General features: G+C 45.9%; 1 protein-coding gene across 2 annotated transcripts; it reads right to left on the reverse strand.

Moving 5' to 3' along the window:
* Positions 1 to 6,150: 6,150 nt before the first annotated feature.
* On the reverse strand, positions 6,151 to 23,488 carry rabep1 (rabaptin, RAB GTPase binding effector protein 1). Of its 2 annotated transcripts, XM_030438130.1 has the most exons (19): positions 23,320 to 23,488; positions 19,532 to 19,657; positions 19,119 to 19,322; positions 18,657 to 18,817; positions 18,086 to 18,205; positions 15,924 to 16,059; positions 15,575 to 15,753; positions 15,327 to 15,437; positions 14,566 to 15,027; positions 14,230 to 14,334; positions 14,029 to 14,145; positions 13,490 to 13,588; positions 13,223 to 13,363; positions 9,107 to 9,296; positions 8,963 to 8,974; positions 8,378 to 8,433; positions 8,000 to 8,098; positions 7,528 to 7,644; positions 6,151 to 7,152 (listed from the first exon to the last, which is right to left on the reverse strand). In XM_030438130.1, the coding sequence occupies exons 1-19, from the start codon at positions 23,363 to 23,365 to the stop codon at positions 7,051 to 7,053; spliced, it is 2,583 nt and encodes an 860-aa protein (XP_030293990.1). In that variant the 5' UTR covers positions 23,366 to 23,488; the 3' UTR covers positions 6,151 to 7,050. The 2 variants fall into 2 exon arrangements, with proteins under 2 accessions (XP_030293990.1, XP_030293991.1); XM_030438131.1 differs by lacking the exon at positions 8,963 to 8,974 and having other exon boundaries at positions 23,320 to 23,487.
* Between the last annotated feature and the right edge of the window lie 222 nt (positions 23,489 to 23,710).

The raw sequence follows: 23,710 nt of genomic DNA on the forward strand, positions 1-23,710 counted from the left end.
ATTTAAAACTAGTGCAGTGCCCGTAAGAAAAATGTATTCCTATAAAAAAAAGTGGGAGGTTAAGGAGCTTTTTCCTGGATGGCCAAATGAGGCTGTATTTGAAGTTGGGACGTCAGGGATATTTAGGTTTGTCGTGAAATCCGATATACCAGGGTATAATTGGACGTTTTTGACTATTTTTTATTTTGCCATTATATTACACCTTAAAAACTATTTACTTGGTGTCATTATTTTCAGCACAACCTCACATGTGTGACTGTACAGTTATTTTTTTATTTTGACAAACTGTATTAACACAATGGACCTAAAATCACACAAAAACCCCATAAAATCCAAGTAGAAAAAGTTAGATTTTTTTACTTTAAACCAAAAATATGTTTAACAAACCATTTTTTATTACATATAATGCAAATATAAATTGTTGTTTGCTAAATATGTGCATACATTTTAAAAATTTACAAAGTTATATGTAACTATTTACATTTAAATGCAGGAAATGCTCATTCAGCTTCTCCTCATTGCTTTGACTCATTAAACAAAAAACCGACTCCACTACACACTAAATACACTACACCAAACACTACATAACACACTAACTATACACTCCAAGTACGCTAAATGTGAACCAATCCCCAGACGGTGACTCTAGCCATGGGGACATGGTATGTCACCTCACTGGGGGGGAAAGAGCCTGAGCTGGTGCAGGAGGTTGAGCGGTACCGGCTAGAAATAGTCGGGCGCACCTCCACGCACAGTCTGGGCTCTGGAACCCAACTCCTTGAGAGAGGCTGGACTCTCTTCTACTCTGGAGTTGCCCGCGTTGAGAGGCGGCGAGCTGGTGCGGGCTTGCTTATAGCTCCTCAGCTCAGCCGCCATGTGTTGGAGTTTACCCCGGTGAACGAGAGGGTCGCTTCCCTGCGCCTTCGGGTCAGGGATAGGACTCTCACTGTTGTCTCGGCCTATGGGCCGAACAGCAGTGAGAGTACCCGGCCTTCTTGGAGGCCCTGGGAGAGGTACTGGAGAGTGCTCCAACCGGGGACTCCATCGTTCTACTGGGGGACTTCAATGCCCACGTGGACACTACCTGGAGGGGTGTGATTGGGAGGAACGGCCTCCCCGATCTGAACCCGAGTGGTGTTTTGTTACTGGACTTCTGTGCTAGTCACGGTTTGTCCATAACGAACACCATGTTCAAGCATAAGGGTGTCCATATGTGCACGTGGCACCAGGACACCCTAGGCCGGAGGTCAATGATCGACTTTGTGGTCGTGTCATCTGACCTCCCGCCGTATGTCTTGGACACTCGGGTGAAGAGAGGGGCTGAGCTGTCAACTGATCACCACCTGGTGGTGAGTCAGATCCTCTGGCAGGGGAGGTAGCTGGACAGACCTGGCAGACCCAAACGTATTGTGAGGGTCTGCTGGGAACGTCTGGCAGAACCTTCTGTCAGGGAGATCTTTAACTCCCACCTCCGGGAGAGCTTTTGCCAGATCCCGAGGGAGGCTGGGGACATTGAGTCCGAATGGACCATGTTCTCCATTTCCATTGTTGGCGTGGCTGTCCGGAGCTGTGGCTGTAAGGTCTCTGGTGCCTGTCATGGTGGCAATCCCCGAACCCGGTGGTGGACCCCGGAAGTAAGGGATGCTGTCAAGCTGAAGAAGGAGTCCTATTGAGCCTGGTTGGCCCGGGGGACTCCTGAGGCAGCTGACGGGTACCGGCAGGCCAAGCGTACGGCAGCAAAAAGGGGGACCAGAGGGTGTGTTCCAACTATCGGGGGATCACACGCCTCAGCCTCCCCGGGAAAGTCTATTCCAGGGTACTGGAGAGGAGAATTCGGCCGATAGTCGAACCTCGGATTATGGAGGAACAATGCGGTTTTCGTCCGGGCCGCGGAACACTGGACCAGCTCTATACCCTCCACAGGGTGCTCGAAGGTTCATGGGAGTTTGCCCAACCAGTCCACATGTGTTTTGTGGACCTGGAGAAGGCATTCGACCGTGTCCCTCGTGGCATTCTGTGGGAGGTGCTCCGGGAGTACGGGGTCGGAGGCCCTCTGTTAAGGGCTGTACGGTCCCTGTACGACCGGAGCAGGAGCTTGGTTCGCATTGCCGGCAGTAAGTCAGACCTGTTCCCAGTGCATGTTGGACTCCGGCAGGGCTGCCCTTTGTCACCGGTTCTGTTCATTATTTTTATGGACAGAATTTCTAGGCGCAGCCACGGGCCGGAGGGGATCTGGTTCGGGAGCCACTTCATTTCATCTCTGCTTTTCGCGGATGATGTGGTCTTGTTGGCTCCTTCGAGCCAGGACCTCCAGCATGTCCTGGGGCGGTTTGCAGCCGAGTGTGAAGCGGCTGGGATGAGAATCAGCACCTCCAAATCCGAGGCCATGGTTCTCGACCGGAAAAAGGTGGCTTGCTCCCTCCAGGTTGGGAGAGAGTTCCTGCCTCAAGTGGAGGAGTTTAAGTATCTTGGGGTCTTGTTCACGAGTGAGGGAAGGATGAGCGTGAGATTGACAGACGGATCGGTGCAGCGGCCGCAGTAATGTGGTTGTTGTATCGGTCTGTCGTGGTGAAGAGAGAGCTGAGTCGAAAGGCGAAGCTCTCGATTTACCGGTCAATCTACGTTCCTACCCTCACCTATGGCCATGAACTTTGGGTCATGACCGAAAGAATAAGATCCCGGATACAAGCGGCTGAAATGAGTTTCCTCCGCAGGGTGGCAGGGCGCTCCCTTAGAGATAGGGTGAGAAGCTCTGTCACCCGGGAGGAGCTCGGAGTAGAGCCGCTGCTCCTCCACATCGAGAGGAGCCAGCTGAGGTGGCTCGGGCATCTGTTTTCGGATGCCCCCGGGACGCCTCCCTCGGGAGGTGTTCCTGGCATGTCCCGCCGGGAGGAGACCCCGAGGAAGACCCAGGACACGCTGGTGTGACTATGTCACTCAGCTGGCCTGGGAACGCCTTGGGATCCTCCTGGAAGAGCTGGAGGCAGTGTCCGGGGAGAGGGAAGTCTGGGTGTCCCTGCTCAGGCAGCTGCCCCCGCGACCCGGCCCCGGATAAGCGGACGAAAATGGATGGATGGATGGATGGATGGATAATCCACAACAGTCAGTTTAGATGCACAGAACAGGACCGAACCGCCAGTAAAATCCCGGTCCAGCTCGCGCCTCTGCAGGTATAAATCTGCTTGTTTCTTAAGGTGGGGGGTCGCGGTGGGCTCTGCAGTGATTGGCTCTAGTGCGCACGTGACTGTGGTGGCTCTGGTGGACAATTCTCGCGAATTTGTAAAGCATTTATGAAATAATTTGTTGACGGTATCATTGCAGTCCAAACAAATGTGAAGTCGCACACCCTTGAAACACGCAGCAGCCATGTTGAAACCCTCAGGTCAGTCTGATCCTGATCCGCAGAGATATTTGAGGAACACACACACACACAGACAGACAGACAGACAGACAGACAGTCAGACAGACAGAGATTCCTTGCTTTTATAGAGAGATGCTCACAGACTATGTATATTATGACACTTTGATGTTGTACTGTTACTGTAGATATAGATTTTTATATTTAGATATATTAGAATGTCTGATCATTCAGAATAACATTGCATTTCTCTAATTTTTTTTTTGTTTTCCCCTCCTCCTCTCATGGCTCCTCCTCCTCCTTCTTTACAACGACTTTACAACTCCTCCCTCTGTTGATCGGACTCAAATGGCTATTTATATTACAAAAAAACTAAATAAAACAAAAAAAAACTAAACTGTAATTTAACACTACAACCATTTCACTGTATATTGTATATATTTCCAGATTGTCTACTTTACTATTTTATTTTATTTTGTCTACCTTAATTGTATTTATATCTTTATCTTTATCTCTTGTTCCCATTCATGCTGTATTTCTATTTCTACTTTGCACAGAGAATCTGTAACAAAAACAATTTCCCCCCAGGATTAATAAAGTATTCTGATTCTGATTCTGAAGATATTCTGTCAATGCAACTTTTTCCCTCACTTGAATCGAGGGTCTGAGGACACAGCATGTCTTCAGTGTCCAGACTGTAAAGCCCTGTGAGGTCATGTGATTGTGATTTTGGGCTGTATAAATAAACCTGATTTGATAACGAGATTTAACTGATGAGTGAAACCTTTTTAGAAGCAGCCAGTGGATCATCTGCAGGTTCACACTGGAATCAGTCGACATGTTTCTTTCTGGAGCGCTGTCAGTTCATTAGCACTGTAGTCTGAACACTGTTATGAAATGATAAATAACATGAAAGCAGTGAAGACTTTGAGATTTTATTCTTGTAGTTGTGAAACAGCGTTTACATCTCTGCTGAACCTCATGCTTCTACAGTTATTTAAGGTGGACAGACTGAGACTCCTGAAGCTGATTTATTATTATTCATTTAAAAAAAGTAGAAACTCCAACAAACTGGACGCCTTGTAATGTTGCTAACGAGCAGTCAGCTAACGAGGGAATCAGAACAGATCAAACATGTATGATAACATAGATTCATCATGATTAAACAGACTGAAAGCTCAAACTGTGCACAGACTCAGAGTTTGAACAGAAATATTAATAAACAGTTTAAAAAGGTCAAATCCATCCGTCGCTCTGCGTTGTGATTTAATGGAAACAGGAAGTCTTTAAATAATTTACATGGATGAATTTTACAGTTGAACACATTAAGTTTCCATGAATCATCACGCAGATGTGTCAGTAAACATGAAAACAACAAAACACTGATCATTATAGTTAATATTTGATTTATCTGTAACTTGTAATCTGTCCTTGTATCAATAATCACCTCTCAGTCTCAGCATGGCCTCCACAGTTTGAGCTCTCACACGCCGTCTCATCTTAACTCCGATCATTTCTGGGCTTCAAAACAAACAATCCAACAGTGTTTGCTCAGAAACAATAAAAATCAGCTGTTAATCACGAGCAGAACTAAAGAGTGACGGTGAAGATCGTCAGATTAATGCCAGATTATTAGTGAAACCAAACACACAGTACGACCGTCAGCCTGAGCCACAATCATCCAGTCTACTGTCAGTGCATCATCCTCATCATCATCATCATCATCATCACACTGCATCATGATCCATCATAAATAGAACTCAACATATCTACAGTATATAGACACATACAGACATGAAAACATGCAGAAACTAAACAGTGATCGACCTCAGACGGTCGAGACGTATGAAGGGTTTTATAATGTTTTAATACCTCCATCTGTTTTACCATAACAGATTCATTCACATCTTTGAGTGACTGACACATGTATTTATTCAAAGGAGAAGAGTAAAGTGAGTGGTAAAGTCTGTCGGGCCTCTCTGCTCCTGTTGGGACTGTGTTCAGTCTAGAACATCTTAAATCATGTTCCTCTGTGCTGCAACACCACAGATGCAGCGAGCAGCAGATAATGTTCCACCAGCTTGTGTTTGTCTCAAACATGTAGCTGAACTCCACCTGTGTGAGCTGCCTCTCCAGCCTCACGGTGGTATTAGTCAAACTGACTGATTCATATATTGATCATTAATCACACATCAGTGGTTCTGGTTCAGAACAGGTTCAGAACCATCATTAGATCATCTATCAGTGTCTGAAACCTCTGCGTCATCTGCTGAACTGAGACCAACAGAGAGACACTGCCCCGCCCTGCCCCGCCCTGCCCCGCCCTGCCCCGCCCCTCCACCTCACCTCCACCTCACCTCCACCTCACCTCCTCACCTCCTCACAGGTGAAGCACTGTCTCTTTTTGCACACAGGATTAACTCACCAAACTTCTTTACACTCTGTAACATTTCTTTCACTCTCTCTCACTTCAGCTATTAGACTTTATGTTTTTACTTATATCAGTATTTTCTTTATGCGCAAATTGAAAATGTCCTAAAAATCCAAAAAGGAGAGACATGAAAAATAGAAATACTGTCTCTGCAGAACCATTCCTGATGTTTCAGGTTCATATGTGTCACAAACTCCTCCACACAGCTGACCAATCACAGAGGTTTCTGAAGCTTTCTGACGTCACGGTTTGATTTAAACACACTGATGAAGTTAGTTAATTACGTGACATCAAAATAGCTGAGAGAAGAGCAGGGAGGCCGACTTTCTCCAGGAATGTGGTTAAATAAGACGTGAACTGATTCAGCTGAGACAGAGTTGTGATGGTGACTTCTTCCATCACACATGATTTAATCTATCTTATGTGCTTTAGAGTTACATGAAGACAGTCACTCAGTAAAAGGAGCAGCGAGTAGATTCAAATACAATATTGTTCTCATCATACCATTTGTCCACCTGACATGAACCAGGTGAACTCATGTTAGTGTTGAAAAATCAAACTGTGGACCTGACTGAATGTTGCTCCACTGTATTCCTGCAGATTTCAAAGGAAAAGAAACGTTTCTGTCAGACGTGACAGACAGCAGACAGGTTTGATGTTTCAGAGATGGGGATATTGCTCAAATTGTGTTATGTTCCTTTTTTCATCCCAGTTAAGTTATGTGCACATTTTTTCCATGAATCTCCTTCAATGTGTCTGTCACAGGGTGGAAACATCACAGAAACAGACGGAAAGAAGGAAAAGAATCAGACAGAAGGAAATACAAGAGACAGGAAGAGGAAACAATGAGATGGACAGAAGACGTGATGCAGAGATTCTCAGCGTCTGAGAGGAGAAGAGACATCGATCCAATCATTTCACCTGCAGAGACGAACGTTCAGGAGGAGACGATGAGAGACACACATACAGACACACACACAGTCATATGTACAGTAGAAACAGACACACTCCTCCGTCCACAGTCAGTCACTTATTTACAGTTTAGTGTTCGTCGTCTTCTTCTGTCCATCTGTATGTACACAGGAGGCTCCTCCGGTCAGCTCCACACTCCATCGATCAGACCCGATATCAGATCAATAATGTTATTGGTTCAGTGATCACACACACACACACACACACACACACACACACACACACACACACACACACACACACACACACACACACACACACACACACACACAGGGGTGAAGAGTCTCTATCATGTCTCTGGAAGCTGGTTGATGTCAGTCAGGTTGGTGTCGTTCAGGATCACTTTGATTCGATCCAACGAGTCCGCCTGTCGAATCCGCTCCAGCTGCACCTGCAGACCCGTAAACACTATGTTACAGTTTCACCCTATGGTACTGACAGGTTCTGTTCATCCTTATAATCTTCACAGATTAAGTTAAATTAACTGTGTAGCAGTAAGAAGCTAATGTTGGGCTACAAACAGACGACATCACGGTCACATGACTGAAACGTCTCCACCACTAAGAGGCTTACTGCACAGTTACTATCCAGGTTTTCTATAAACTGATCAATGTACAAGTTGTAAAGTCAGAGTTAGAACAGTGTGTAACTAAAGTGGGCCTGTAAAGACGGACTAGTGAGTAGATGAGTCTCACCTCCGTATATCATCCATGCATTGACCTTTATATTGATACTTCATCATCCATACATCGAGGAAGTTTCTCACCTGGAGGGTCTGAGACAGTTTGACGAAGTCCTTCTGAACCTGCTCACTGACGTCCAGCTCCGTCTGCAGCCGCTGAGCTTTATCTCTCTCATCAAACACCTGAGACTCTAACACACTCTGCGCACACGCACACACACATTTTAATTAGAGAGGCTAAATGGGGGCGATAAACAACATGAAATAAATATCTAAGCAGAACACTGAAACATCTAAAATGATCTACAGTGCATGCTACAGTCTGAATATTTACCTGCTGTATATGTTCACATCAGTCATTTTAAATGACATTCAGTTCAGATGCTGTCAAAGGGTCCGCTCTGACCTCACTGTCAGTACGTGTGACAGGTGTACAGGTGAGTGTGACAGGTGTACAGGTGAGTGTGACAGGTGTACAGGTGAGTGTGACAGGTGTACAGGTGAGTGTGACAGGTGTACAGGTGAGTGTGACAGGTGTACAGGTGTATTAGCTTACCTTGGCAGCAGTGATCTCTCTTAGCTGCTGCTCCAGACTCGTCCTCAGCTCCTGGAGCTTTTCCAGAGTCTCCATCTTCTCTGTTAGGCTGCTCTGTAACTACAGTAACAACATGTACACATGTCATATATATATCAATACATTAACAGATAGATATACATGTCAGTGATAACAGAGACCACCTTCCACCCAGTTCACAGCTAACAATGAGAGGTGTGCGGGATCAGAGGTGATGGAGGTTTTGGGTGGTGCAGATGTAAACATGTGACGAACCTTCAATGACCACATGAAGATTTTCACTGACATGTTCATTAGGTGAAGCTCTGAGGTGACTCTGGTTTTCAGGTGTGACAGAGTAGCAAATTGTGGAGTGTGTACCTGTTGGTTCTCTGTCTTTATCCTCTCCAGCTCAGTCTTCAGACTGGAGAATGAAGCTGGAAGAAGGACACATGGTTATGTCATGACGGATAATAATCAGATCGTTCAGGGATCTGTGATATCTAAAGGAGCTGCTGACACACACAATGAAACCTGACACCTGCTTATTGATCACAGCTGCTGCAGTCTGATGGACCAAGTGTTTATATCACATCAGGGTCTGCAGTGTTGATCAATCACTCTTAACAATTTAATCAAACTAATCAACATCAACTATGAAGAAGGTCTACTGAGTGACTGTGTGACAGCGTCAGTACAGTGACTCACATTCAAACACCTGATTGTTCGTTTATTTGATTACCACAATAAGTGATCGATCAGTGAGCCAAAACTGCAGACATGTGACTGTATTAGTCTCAGTAAACAACATTAATAACGTTTAGGCTGTCAGTGTTTTAATAAGCTGTGTGACAGAAAAATACACAAGGATTTAAACAGGTTGTATTAGTCACACATTCACAAAGGTCAACTTTATATCTCACTCACACACACACACACACACACACACACACACACACTTCGTACCTTCCAAGATGTCTGAAGGATGAACAGAGAAGAGACAGAAACAAGACAAGAAGTTTGACTGAACTGAAGGTCAGTGATCTGCTTCGTCAGTAATCAGTGACCTCACTATCTGTAATCTGATTGGTCAGCGGTCAATAAGCTCACCTATCTCCTCCTTGCAGCCCTCGATCTCCAGTTGCAGCGTGTCCTCTAGGTTCTCCTTCAGGCACTGCTCTGCCTGGATCTGCTCCTTCAGGAACAGGATCTCCGCCTTCAGTTTCTCCTCCATGTGGTCAGCTGATGTCCTCAACGCCACCAGGTCCTCGCGCAGCTGGAGGACCAGATCCTGGAGGTCCTGAGGAGGACGAGTCATCATCATCATCATCATCATCATCATCATCATCATGTAGCACAGTTTGAAAACTGCAACAGGAGGAGTCATTAACCATGTTTCCATAAAGCATTTTGAAGAATGTTGTATTCACATTTTTATGGAAACTAGTTGTTTTTTGTCTTTTTGAGTCAATTATAAAAATGTTTGACGGAAACAGATTTGCAGAAAAACATACAGAACATTCAACCCACACGACTGATCAGCTGTTTCCACTGTCTGTGAAAACATGTCTGCAAGCAGTCGTTCACTTCAAACACAGTGCAATATATTAGGGCTGAACGATATATCGTTATCGTATCTATATCTAGATATGAACATTCAAGATATTCATATCGAAAAAGCAACGATATAAACGATATAGATTACCCCGCTCGCCCTGCACGTACAGCTCTGGCAGTCACAACAAACATCCTTTTTACGATTGCCCTTGAATGCACCGCTAAGGCCAGCCAACCACAAACCTTATTTCATGCTTGCTGTGGATCGCCAGCTGAAGCCAACCAATGACAAACATACGAGGGCGGGAGTGAGGGAGACGGAGACTGAGACGCACACACAACTTGGCGACTTTCTAGTTAGTTTAACTTAATTTAGCGACTTATTCAGATCATCAGGGGAAAGGCGAGAAATATATTATATTGTAATTCTCCTGCTGCTCAGAGTCATCACAGTCTGCGGCTCTCCTGCAGCAGCGCCGGCTATAGCTATAGCAGGACACCAGGTAACATGTTTGATGATCAATGATAGGAACTGTGTTTACTCCCTCATGTGAAGCTCATGTTTGGTGTGAGCAGCTGGTTTCACCACCAACGGACTGTAAAAGTCTCTGGATCATCAGCTTATCTCCACCTCCACTAAACACCACCCACTGTATCTGCAGACACGAGCAGTACAGAGGAGGATACAGCAGGAGAGTGTGAGTGTGTGTGTGTGTGTGAGTGTGTGTGTGTGTGTGTGTGTGTGTGTGTGTGTGTGTGTGTGTGTGTGTGTCTTGACATTAGATTTAAAAGGTGAGTTTCTGAATTTTTGTCCTGTCGTACCTGAACAGTGATGGACATGTGGAAGTGTTTTACCTGAACAGTGATGGACATGTGGAAGTGTTTTACCTGAACAGTGATGGACATGTGGAAGTGTTTTACCTGAACAGTGATGGACATGTGGAAGTCTTTTACCTGAACAGTGATGGACATGTGGAAGTGTTTTACCTGAACAGTGATGGACATGTGGAAGTGTTTTACCTGAACAGTGATGGACATGTGGAAGTGTTTTACCTGAACAGTGATGGACATGTGGAAGTGTTTTACCTGAACAGTGATGGACATGTGGAAGTGTTTTACCTGAACAGTGATGGACATGTGGAAGTGTTTTACCTGAACAGTGATGGACATGTGGAAGTGTTTTACCTGAACAGTGATGGACATGTGGAAGTGTTTTACCTGAACAGTGATGGACATGTGGAAGTGTTTTACCTGAACAGTGATGGACATGTGGAAGTGTTTTACCTGAACAGTGATGGACATGTGGAAGTGTTTTACCTGAACAGTGATGGACATGTGGAAGTGTTTTACCTGAACAGTGATGGGCATGTGGAAGTGTTTTACCTGAACAGTGATGGACATGTGGAAGTGTTTTACCTGAACAGTGATGGACATGTGGAAGTGTTTTACCTGAACAGTGATGGACATGTGGAAGTGTTTTACCTGAACAGTGATGGACATGTGGAAGTGTTTACCTGAACAGTGATGCATGTGGAAGTGTTTTACCTGAACAGTGATGGGCATGTGGAAGTGTTTTACCTGAACAGTGATGGACATGTGGAAGTGTTTTACCTGAACAGTGATGGACATGTGGAAGTGTTTTACCTGAACAGTGATGGACATGTGGAAGTGTTTTACCTGAACAGTGATGACATGTGGAAGTGTTTTACCTGAACAGTGATGGGCATGTGGAAGTGTTTTACCTGAACAGTGATGGGCATGTGGAAGTGTTTTACCTGAACAGTGATGGACATGTGGAAGTGTTTTACCTGAACAGTGATGGACATGTGGAAGTCTTTTACCTGAACAGTGATGGACATGTGGAAGTGTTTTACCTGAACAGTGATGGACATGTGGAAGTGTTTTACCTGAACAGTGATGGACATGTGGAAGTCTTTTACCTGAACAGTGATGGACATGTGGAAGTGTTTTACCTGAAGTTACTACAGTGATGGACATGTGGAAGTGTTTTACCTGAACAGTGATGGACATGTGGAAGTGTTTTACCTGAACAGTGATGGACATGTGGAAGTGTTTTACCTGAACAGTGATGGACATGTGGAAGTGTTTTACCTGAACAGTGATGGACATGTGGAAGTGTTTTACCTGAACAGTGATGGACATGTGGAGTGTTTTACCTGAACAGTGATGGACATGTGGAAGTGTTTTACCTGAACAGTGATGGACATGTGGAAGTGTTTTACCTGAACAGTGATGGACATGTGGAAGTGTTTTACCTGAACAGTGATGGACATGTGAAGTGTTTTACCTGAACAGTGATGGACATGTGGAAGTGTTTTACCTGAACAGTGATGGACATGTGAAGTGTTTTACCTGAACAGTGATGGACATGTGGAAGTGTTTTACCTGAACAGTGATGGACATGTGGAAGTGTTTTTACCTGAACAGGATGACATGTGGGTACCTGACAGTGATGGACTGTGAAGTGTTTTACCTGAACAGTGATGGACCATGATGAAGTGTTTTACCTGAACAGTGATGGACTATGTGGAAGTGTTTTTACCTGAACCAGTGCTGGACATGTGGAAGTGCTTTTACCTGAACAGTGATGGACATGTGGAAGTGTTTTTACCTGAACAGTGATGGGCATGTGGAAGTGTTTTTACTCTGAACAGTGGGGTACCTGAAGTGACATGTGGAAGTGTTTTACCTTGAACAGTGATTGATGGGAATGTGGAAGTTGTTTTACCTCTGAACAGTGATGACATGTGGAAGTGTTTTACCTGAACAGTGATGGACATGTGGAAGTGTTTTACCTGAACAGTGATGGGCATGTGGAAGTGTTACTGAACAGTGATGGACATGTGGAAGTGTTTTACCTGAACAGTGATGGACATGTGGAAGTGTTTTACCTGAACAGTGATGGACATGTGGAAGTGTTTTACCTGAACAGTGATGGACATGTGGAAGTGTTTTACCTGAACAGTGATGGACATGTGGAAGTGTTTTACCTGAACAGTGATGGACATGTGGAAGTGTTTTACCTGAACAGTGATGGACATGTGGAAGTGTTTTACCTGAACAGTGATGGACATGTGGAAGTGTTTTACCTGAACAGTGATGGACATGTGGAAGTGTTTTACCTGAACAGTGATGGACATGTGGAAGTGTTTACCTGAACAGTGATGGACATGTGGAAGTGTTTTACCTGAACAGTGATGGACATGTGGAAGTGTTTTACCTGAACAGTGATGGACATGTGGAAGTGTTTTACCTGAACAGTGATGGACATGTGGAAGTGTTTTACCTGAACAGTGATGGACATGTGGAAGTGTTTTACCTGAACAGTGATGGACATGGGAAGTGTTTTTACCTGAACAGTGATGGCATGTGGAAGTGTTTTACCTGAACAGTGCTGGACATGTGGAAGTGTTTTACCTGAACAGTGATGGACATGTGGAAGTGTTTTACCTGAACAGTGATGGACATGTGGAAGTGTTTTACCTGAACAGTGATGGACATGTGGAAGTGTTTTACCTGAACAGTGCTGGGCATGTGGAAGTGTTTTACCTGAACAGTGATGGGCATGTGGAAGTGTTTTACCTGAACAGTGATGGACATGTGGAAGTGTTTTACCTGAACAGTGATGGGTATGTGGAAGTGTTTTACCTGAACAGTGCTGGGCATGTGGAAGTCTTCTTGTTGCTGTAGTTCTACATGCAGTCTGTGTTTTCCCTGCAGACTCTCATTGTCTCTCTGAAGTCGACTCAGCTCATCGGCCACCTGCTCCCTCGACTTTACCAGCACCACCTTTCAACACACAGAAACAGCACATTATTGTATTCTAAGTGTCTCATCATGTGTCTGATCCATTTTCAACTGGACTGTCTTACAGAGCTAACAGAGTCACAGACAGAGTTAACAGAGCTAACTCACCATCTGCTCCTGTGTGCTCCTCTTAGCTTCACTGAAGGCCTGCTGTAGAGCACCAAGGAGACTCTCTGACTCCTGGACCCTCTGCAGGAGACCAGACACCTACAACACACACATTATTTACATTAGAGCCACATACTGTGATTACAATCCTGTAACACTACAACACACACAGAGGAGGATTCAGGCGTTGAGACTGGAGTTATAAATGCTGATGTGACATTACTGATGGAGGGAGAGAAGGTGCAGCCTGTGTGAGAGTGTTGAGAGAGTTCAGAGTCAGGTAGACTGAAACTTTGTTAGATAATCAATTTCTTCAGTATCAAAGTAATCCATTACATCCATGGGTTCACTGCAGCTTATTCAGCTCACTGTGAATGGAGTCTAACTGTAGACGGACGGAGGTTAAAAACAGGATCAAAGTTGTAGCTCTCAGCTGAATTTCCTTTAGCCACAGTAATAACATTACACTTCCTGTTTCATGCCCCAAAGCATTGTGGGAACTGCAGTCATAAGTTGTTAACAGGTCCACTGAGGCAAACCTTGGCAGCAGTCTCTTCGTTTCCTGCTTTGACTGAATCTTCCAGACTCTGTTTCTCCGTCATCGTCCTCTCCAGCTGATCGTTGGCCTGACGCAGCATCACCTGCAGCTTCTTCACCTGCAACACCATCATCACATAATGTGATTACAGTAATGTTACTACAGAGTCACAGTAACCAGGTGATGAGTGACAGAGTCAGACCTGGTCTCTGGTCTCAGCCTCTTGTCCCTGGATGGCCTGCAGCTGTTTCTCGTAGTTTGAGCACATGTCACAACGTCGACCCAACTTCCTGCCGGCGTTCTTCACCTGATGATGACGACACGAACAACATCAAACACTGAGTAGTGCACTGTTCTACGGTTTGTTAAGGTGAAGCTGGTTTAATCAATTCACACTGCTCCTCCTTATCTAAACTAAATATTTAACCTCAGCACTGTGTCTAGAACCTCTCAGGCCTCTGAGCTGTATCTAAATATTCTGTGTAAAGCCTCGGTGCTGTCAATAAACCTCTTCTGTTAGTGCTCCTCAGTTCTTCACCTCCTGCTGCAGCAGGTTCCACTCGCTGTCGCTGACAAGCCTGTATCCAGCCGGCGGCAGGAAGGCGGTGTCTGCGGCGGCATGTGAGATGCTGGACAGCAGTGAGGCAGTCTCCTCCTGCTCTGGCGTCATGGCCTTGATGGCCTTCTCCTGGTCTTTAGTCAGCAAGAAGTGACTTGCTGTCAGCTTGATAGAGCTGATGGACGACGTCTCTCCAAAGCTGGCATCTGTGGCGCCGCAGTCGGCCCCGACCAGAGGCCCGAAGTCCGACTCGTCCAGGTGACTTGCCGACTTTGCTTTGTGGTTGTGTCCGAGTCCCTGCTGGACGGACAGCGAGGAGCCGAGGCTGTCTGTGGACTGGACCCTGCGGAGGTTCTCCTTGTAGGGGTCCGAGGGGCCCCCGGCCACCACCTCAGTGTCTAAAGAGTGCATGGAACCGTGGGCACTGTGGTTAGCATGGGCCTGATGCAGAGAGAGAGAATACATATGATCAGTACATCAGCCTTTGTGTTATGTCAAGTCAAGTAATTCTGTCATTAATGTCGAAAAGAGACGAATAAAATGAAAATGTGGGATTTATTCAGACGTAAAAAACAGTTTAATGTGAAGACTAAACAACAGACGGCTGTTTATCAGCAGCATCACACTGAAGAGGTCCTGTTTCCTGTCCGAGGTCACGTGACTGAATCTAATATGATGGAAGATGATCTCAGCTGCTGCTGCGTCTCTGAGAACAGATCACATGACCTGATGATCGTTACCTCATCGACACTCAGCCCAAGGAAAAGATCATCCAGAGGCTCCGTGTTGTCTCCAACATCCTCCTCCTGCAGCTCCTTCACCTGACTCAGACGCTCCTTCTCATCCTCCTCCTGTCAGAGACAAAACTATTTGTTAGGTATAATAGTTATATAAAACCACAAAGCAGCTCGATGTGACCTGTGCCAACTGTGCAGTGTGTGTGTGTGTGTGTGTGTGTGTGTGTGTGTGTGTGCATGGGTTTGTGTACCTGGTCCTTCTTCTTCATCTCCTCCACCTGACGCAGCTGTTCAGATGACAGCACACTCTCGATCCTCTGCATGTCCCTCATGAGGAGCCGTTGAGACTCCAGGAACTGATCGTTTGCTCGCTGCCACGTGTGTTTCAGCTGGTTGTGCTGCTGACGCTCCAACTCCAGCTTGTGACACACTGACCACACACACACACACACACACACACACACACACACACACACACACACACACACACAGGGTCTAACTCTGATTTCTGTCCTGACAGATCATCAACTCAACAATGAGCTCACACCCACAGCAGCAAAGAGAAATCATGCAGGTCTCCACTTCTTCTCTGACAGGTACCTTCGTGGAGCTCTTTGCGTAGTTTCTCAGCGTCCTCCTGCAGCACAGACTTCTGAGTGTTTAAAACAGCCACATACATCTCCAGGTCTGTACGACACGACTTCTCTGCCTCCAGGACGTGATTCAGTTCCTTCACCTGGAGACACACAGACCGCTGTCAGCTAGTTCACATCCAGGTAGAAACTCCTGTCAGGACTCAACATGATGGGCATTATCTGACGTTTTGACCACTGGGGAGCAGCAGAACAAGTTGGAACCAGAAAATGGACATATTATCACCTCCTTTCTCTCCGACCACTAAGCTTGTTCTGTCTGTGGAGCTGCTCTCTGACGCTGTTAGCAGCTCTACAGCTACTTTAAAACATCTCTACCTCAACGTTTCCTCTGAAAAACTGAGTCAGCTCAGACTGAACACAAACATGACAACACTAGCCCCATTCACACTGCCGTTTGCATGCGGGGATCCTGCGCCAATTCTCCGCACCCTCTTCTGTGCGAAAGTTTCAGATGCAGCGAAGGGTGAAATTTCACTCCGGCGCTGATCCGCCTCTGTAGGTAGTATCAGGGCCGCATTATTGGTGAACCGCCACGGTGTGAGCGGATAATCCGGAGGTGCGGAGCGAGGGCGTGTCGGTCTGACAGTCTGATAACTGCACAGGTCCTTCACTCAACTAAATACAGAGAAATGTCCCACAAAGCAACGTTACAGGAGAACTAAAGTAACGTAGTAACTGTAACTGTCTTTGGCAACTTACATGAGGAAAACAAATACCACAGCTGTACGTGGAGAAGCGTCTGTCCTCCTGTCTGTCCTCCCGCCCATCCTACCAACTCTTCTTCACATTTCTGCCCGAAAAACAGCGTCTGTCACCGGCAAAAAACTTTAACTCACCGAGTGTTTGTGATGAAAAGAATTCACTGCGACCGTCAGCTCTCCGGACCGAGACTTCAGGGAACTTTCCCCCTTAAAACAGCCTCCGTCCCGAGAGTGAGGGAGCCAGATTGACAGGGGGGACACGGGGAAACACCTTGAACGTCATCACCATGATGTGTACTAGGGGTGTCAACGTTTACAATTTTTTCTACACGTGTAAACGGGGCTTCTAACCGACGTGTACCCGGTTACACGTCGGAGATTTATGATCTCTTTCTATCGCAGTTGCGGTAGCACCGATACCAGCAGCAGTCTCTCCCTCCAACTTGCTCGGGTGTTTCCATCGCAGGTGGTTTAGCGTGGATCCCGTGCTGTTGTTGTAAGCCAACTTTCCCTGACATAGCCTACACTCAACTTGATTTCCGCTGGCAGTTTGTTCAAAAAACACACAGTGCTCTGCTTGTTGACCGCCGCCATCGTGTCCCCCAGTCAACTTGAAGTGACGTGACGCGACACTGGCTGTGGCTGCGGGGTTTTTTAAATTTTTTTTTATATCAACGTAACATTGTGCCCCATTCATCTATTATATATGCGGATAACTGCGCTAGTGGGAACTTTTAATTGTATAGTTAGTTAATGTTATTATCTGAAGCTTTCAGGCAACATTATCTTACTTTCACTTTTAAAAATTGCATCCGTCCAATTTTCCCTCGGCCGTCGGTATCAATTTATAGCGGGTCGGCTCTGGTACGGAATGTAATCTGTGCTACTGTCGGAAAACGGGTCGGATGCGGTGACCCGTGCAGGACTCTGCTCTAAGTGACCATTTTAATCCTCTAGCCAATTATCAAGCTAAATATCCAACATGCTAGTTGAGAAATGAACGAGGAGGAGGAGGAGGAAAAAAAAAGACGTGTAAACGGTTATTGATTTTTCTAAACGGTTATGATTTGTTATCCGTGTACCCGTTTACACGTGTAGACGTTGACACCCCTTATGTGTACCATCACGCCTCTTTAGGAGCCACAGCGCCGGCTTTCTGTGTGAACTCGTGGCGGTTCGTCTATCAGGTGGAGCTGCTTTGCTCTGTGTGAAACACCATCGGTGGAGAATGAGCGAACCGCAGCAGCGGCTGTTATGCGTCTTCTCCTGTGTGAATGGGGCTACTTACTCAGAAGCATCAGCTGCTATACCTGATCAATATAATGTCCTGTTATTGGCATAATTAACTCCTCAGTTTCCAGCTGAATTTATTGATTACTGAGTCACTGATCTGATGCTGACTGACCTTTGAGGCCTCCAGCTCCTTGACTCTGTCCTCGGCCGTGCTCAGCTTCATCTTTAGAGCTGTGATTTCCTGCTCCATGGGCATCACCACTGACCGCAGCTTCTCTGCATCCTCCTGAGCCTTCAAACGTTAATACAACATCATTAAACAGGTAAACACACGAAAGGTGATCTTTACATGACACTTGCACAGAAACAACAGAGATTTAAAACTGGTCTGGAAGTAAAACCATTACTCAGTCTTCACACAAAGACAAATTCCTAAGACTGATGGAGGAAATCCTCCTGATGACCATGATGTTCCTCTCTGTGAGGACTCCTGGTCGTCAGAGCAGCAGTGACCAGTTCGACCACTAGAGGTCACCAGATGCAACATGTTCAGACTCTTTGAACACATTAAAATACATTTTCACACCTATGATCCTGTTTCTGTTTCCAGCTCTGTCTGATATGCTAGATGCTATCTACTTGAAACACTTACACCAACTTTACATTAACAGCTGTTTTCAGCTTCCTATAGAATCATAGGTACAGATAAAGTACGTCTCATAAGATCCAGATATCAATCGTACTTTCTTCATCTCGTCCTCCAGGTTCTCCTCCTCCTGCCCCTCGGTGAGACGTCGCCTCAGCTCTCCCACCTCCCTCTCCATGGCCTCTCTGTACTGGTTCCACTGGGCTCGCTCCTGCTCCAGGCGCTGGTGGAACTGGACCTCATACTCACACACCGTCTCTGTGGGATCACAGAGGAAAAACAGATCATACAGTAACACATTATAAACATTATGGTTTTATTTCCAGAGACTTTATGTAATAATAATTATCTATTAATCATTCAAATTAGCAGCTACGGATGCAAGCAGTTATTTTTCACACTTTAAAAAAAAAGTGATTCACAATTAAATGAGCCTCAATTCATCTCCATCAGAGCCAATCAGAACACTCAAAGTAACTTCAACCAGGAAGTATATTTAACAGTCGACTGATTCTGAATGTGAACGTGTTGTTCTTGGATCTGATTGCATAATTGTCACCTTTCATGATGGCCTGCAGAGACGCCACCTCCTCCTGCCACTGGCTGCGGACCTGGTCGATGGCTTCCTGTTTGGTGTTCTCTGACACCGTGGCCACCGCTTTGATGGTCTCGATCTCAGATCGGGCCTGGTTCAGCTGGTCCTGGACTGAGGTCAGCTGAGACTGAGCATCCTCCAGGGCCACGGTCTGTCTCTTCAGCTCCACTAAGGAGGACGAGAAAGGGGGGGAGGAGGAGGAGCAGAAAGAGGAAGATATGGAAGCAGAAACAGCAGTCAGTGTGGTGATGGACTGATACAGAAAGACAATGCAGACTTCCTCCTCACAGAGACCTCATGATCAATCAGAGCTCTCCCATTAATTATTGATCCAGTGGATGAAGCCACAGTCTGACTAGAGATGATATGATCGGTACCTTCCTTGCTCAGGTAAAGCTCTTTGAACTTGGCTCTTTTCTGGTTGAACTCTGCCTCCAGCTGCTGTTTCAGTCTGATGAAGTCGGTCCTCTCCTGACCCAGAGATGACTCCTGCTGCAGCACCTCTGATGATGATGAAGATGAAGAGAGAATAATCAGACAGGACTGAGATTAATCAACTGCTCTTTATAAACAGAACCTTCACATTAACAGAAGAGAAGTGGAAAATTCAACATTAATTCAGTGCATCACTTCAGGAGAACTGCGCTGGAAATGAGGAGCAGACTGAGTAGTGGCTGACAGACCAGCTGATAGTTTCATCACATGTCTGTTTGCATTCTGACCTGAGAAACTAACAAGCTGTGTAAAACAAACGGCTCACACTGTTAAAGAAAGTGGGAAAAAGCTCCTGGACCGGGCTCTTCATCTGGATCAGCACCAGAATAGTTAGTTAATGATGTTTATTCATCCAAGTTTAGAGCAAATCTGTACACTAGTTTCTGTGTAATCCTGCTGATCATCAACCAACAAAACAATAAACCAACTAACTAACCAAATTACCAACCAGTCAACAGACAAACACGGGCGAAACACAACCTCCGTACTTATTAACAAGGATCAATAAGAAATCATCCTGACCAATCTTATATCAGACAGTATATTACACACAGACATGCTGTGGATCTACAGTTCAACAGTCCTGTCTGATCAAACAAACTAATGTTCATGTGGCACTTTGTGTGAGTGTGTGTGTGTGTGTGTGTGTGTGTGTGTGTGTGTAGGTAGCAACCAACACACAATCAGTTCAGATACAAATCTGATGAAGAACTGAAGCTTCAGTCAGAGACACACAGATAATATTACAAACAGAGTAAATGTACACACTGTGGTACACACTGTGGTACACACTGTGGTACACACTGTGGTACACACTGTGGTACACACTGTGGTACACACTGTGGTACACACTGTGGTACACACTGTGGTGGAAGTACACACTGTGGTACACACTGTGGTACACACTGTGGTACACACTTTGGTACACACTGTGGTGGAAGTACACACTGTGGTACACACTGTGGTGGAAGTACACACTGTGGTACACACTGTGGTACACACTGTGGTACACACTGTGGTACACACTGTGGTGGAAGTACACACTGTGGTACACACTGTGGTACACACTGTGGTACACACTTTGGTACACACTGTGGTGGAAGTACACACTGTGGTACACACTGTGGTACACACTGTGGTGGAAGTACACCTGTGGTACACACTGTGGTGGAAGTACACACTGTGGTACACACTGTGGTACACACTGTGGTACACACTTTGGTACACACTGTGGTGGAAGTACACACTGTGGTACACACTGTGGTACACACTGTGGTGGAAGTACACACTGTGGTACACACTGTGGTGGAAGTACACACTGTGGTGGAAGTACACACTGTGGTACACACTGTGGTGGAAGTACACACTGTGGTACACACTGTGGTACACACTGTGGTGGAAGTACACAATGTGGTACACACTGTGGTACACACTGTGGTGGAAGTACACACTGTGGTACACACTGTGGTACACACTGTGGTGGAAGTACACACTGTGGTACACACTGTGGTACACACTGTGGTGGAAGTACAGACTGTGGTACACACTGTGGTGGAAGTACACAATGTGGTACACACTGTGGTACACACTGTGGTGGAAGTACAGACTGTGGTACACACTGTGGTGGAAGTACACAATGTGGTACACACTGTGGTACACACTGTGGTGGAAGTACACAATGTGGTACACACTGTGGTGGAAGTACACAATGTGGTACACACTGTGGTGGAAGTACACAATGTGGTACACACTGTGGTGGAAGTACACACTGTGGTACACACTGTGGTGGAAGTACACACTTTGGTACACACTGTGGTGGAAGTACAGACTGTGGTGGAAGTACACAATGTGGTGGAAGTACACACTGTGGTGGAAGTACACACTGTGGTGGAAGTGCGGCTTCATTACTGACAGGCAGTGAATCAACACCTGTCTTCAGCTTTCATAACCAGCTCTCTATAGAAATGAGCTGCAGGTAAATAAAACCACCTGCTGTGTTCTCACCTCATTAAATACAAACGTTGTATTATTTTACTGACAGTTTAAAGTGTTCACACAAAACAGCACAACATACAGACAGACAGCTAATCACATGGGAGATTTATGGGACAGAAACAAGTCATCAACACAGTCAATCTCAAAGAAACTCATACAGAAACTTCTTCAGCAGCTTCAGAGCTTCACATTCACCATTCAGCTGAATCACTGAAAGAATATTGACTAAGCAGCTCTCACCTCGTTTATAGACTCAATGTGAGATTATGTAGCTCAGTGGGTAGAGCTGGTGGACTAGTGATCGGAAGAATCGGAAGATCGCTGGTTCGAATACCGGCTCCCCTGGGGAGGGACTGAGCTACATGTCGAAGTATCCTTGAGCAAGATACTGCACCCCAAAATTACTCCTGATCCATCAGTAAGGGTCCTGTGATGAGCTGGCGACTCATCCAGGGTGTACACTGGCCTTCACCCATTGAGTAAACCAGTTGGGCCCCCCGCGACCCTCACGGATAAGCGGAAAGAAAATGGAATGGAACAATAATCTCATATAATCTCAAAAGCCTCCAGATAACCTGTTATAATGACACTAACACCACTAAAACAAGCTCCATTTGCACATATTGATTCGAACTGCAGAAAATCTATAGCATAATATCTGAGCCGGCTGCTGATGTGAAGGGACGTTGTGATTCTTTCTGTTTGTAATGAGACTTCTCTGCTGCTGCAGAATCCAAACACAAACTGAACCGAGCCCAGACATTGTTCTGACACAGAACAATGAGTCCAACACAGTCAGACACTGTACAGTTTAAAGGAGCACTATGTAAGAACGAACACAAACTACATTGACTTCATTAATAACTGTTGTATGTGCTGTAGACAGATCTATACAAGTTAGCATGCTAACCAACTAGCCCACCAGTCTCAGGTCAAATGTGCTAGTATTGTAAACATTAACTCTCCCCTGCTCATTGAGCTCCCTAGCTGTACAGCTAACTGGGCTAACTAGCTAAGGGCTAGTAAGCAGCAGTTAGCAGCTCCTCTAGTGATATGCTGCCCTGTTTGTTTTGAGCGTGTCTGTATTTGACTCATTTAAGCATGTCTGTGTTCAGACTGTAACTGAGGACCAACGACATGATTACAGCTGAATGTAATAAACTGATCTACAGCTGCAGCACAGACACCTGCAGGACCCCAGGACGGACTCCCGACCCCAGTTTCAGACCCAGGGTGGGAGCCCTCCCGCAGGATGATCGTCCTGGATGCTGGTCCAGCCTCACACAGCACAGAGTGATGGACTGATAGGATCAATATGATCCCTGTTACGGACTGACAGGCTAATAGAGGCCGGTACCGACCTCAACCGCACAGCACACAGGCTTCCAGCTAACAGCTAGCTGTAGGTGTCAGTTAGCTAGCAGGGACAACACCGTTATATTAATAAGATGATACAACACAGCGCTCCTGTTCAGCGACATGTTGTTGATAAGCTGCCGGACAGTGCTTGAGTGAACCCGCTGCGCAGCGCTAACGTTCAGCCTGACACTGACAGCAGTGACACGTCGCCCTGACGATGCTAACAAGCTAATGTTGAGAAGGATGCAGAGGCCGCCGCTCCGGAGCTCCAGCCCTCCACACTCACCACCCAACCCGGCAAGCACGACACATTTACCGTCATGTTGGGACGACAGCGGCGGGCCCGAGGCCTGCTCGGCCATGGCTCCTGAAGGGCTTCAGCCAACAAGCAGAGGAGAGGGAGAAGAGCTCGGACTGTCCAAGAAAACAGGCTAACATCACAACTAACGACAAGCTAGCGACGGCGCCGAACCAAAACTTCCGGTTACACTTTCAAAATAAAATCTACACCGTCACTGCTCGACGAAGTCAGTCGAACCTGTTCAATACAAACACAAAGAGCAAACAAATAGTTCAGCTTTAATGTCCGTGATAACGTACTACAGCCACAACCTACTCAACGTTTACAAGTTAACACGGAGCGCTCATATTTAAAAGACAAGCGTCTGTTTCCGGTAATGTGTTTACTAAATATAGCTAGCTTGATG

Source organism: Sparus aurata, chromosome 13 (assembly GCF_900880675.1).
Source record: "Sparus aurata chromosome 13, fSpaAur1.1, whole genome shotgun sequence".
Classification (NCBI taxonomy): domain Eukaryota; kingdom Metazoa; phylum Chordata; class Actinopteri; order Spariformes; family Sparidae; genus Sparus; species Sparus aurata.

What these genes read in the sequence shown, in the direction of transcription:
- rabep1 (XM_030438130.1), bottom strand. Translation starts at nt 23,365, where the DNA reads ATGGCCGAGCAGGCCTCGGGCCCGCCGCTGTCGTCCCAACATGACG. An exon ending in GCTGTCGTCCCAACATGACG is followed by an intron (nt 19,658 to 23,319) that starts GTAAATGTGTCG and finishes CATCATCATCAG; the next exon opens with AGGTGCTGCAGCAGGAGTCA. An exon ending in TAAAGACAGAGAACCAACAG is followed by an intron (nt 8,099 to 8,377) that starts GTACACACTCCA and finishes TTGTTACTGTAG; the next exon opens with TTACAGAGCAGCCTAACAGA.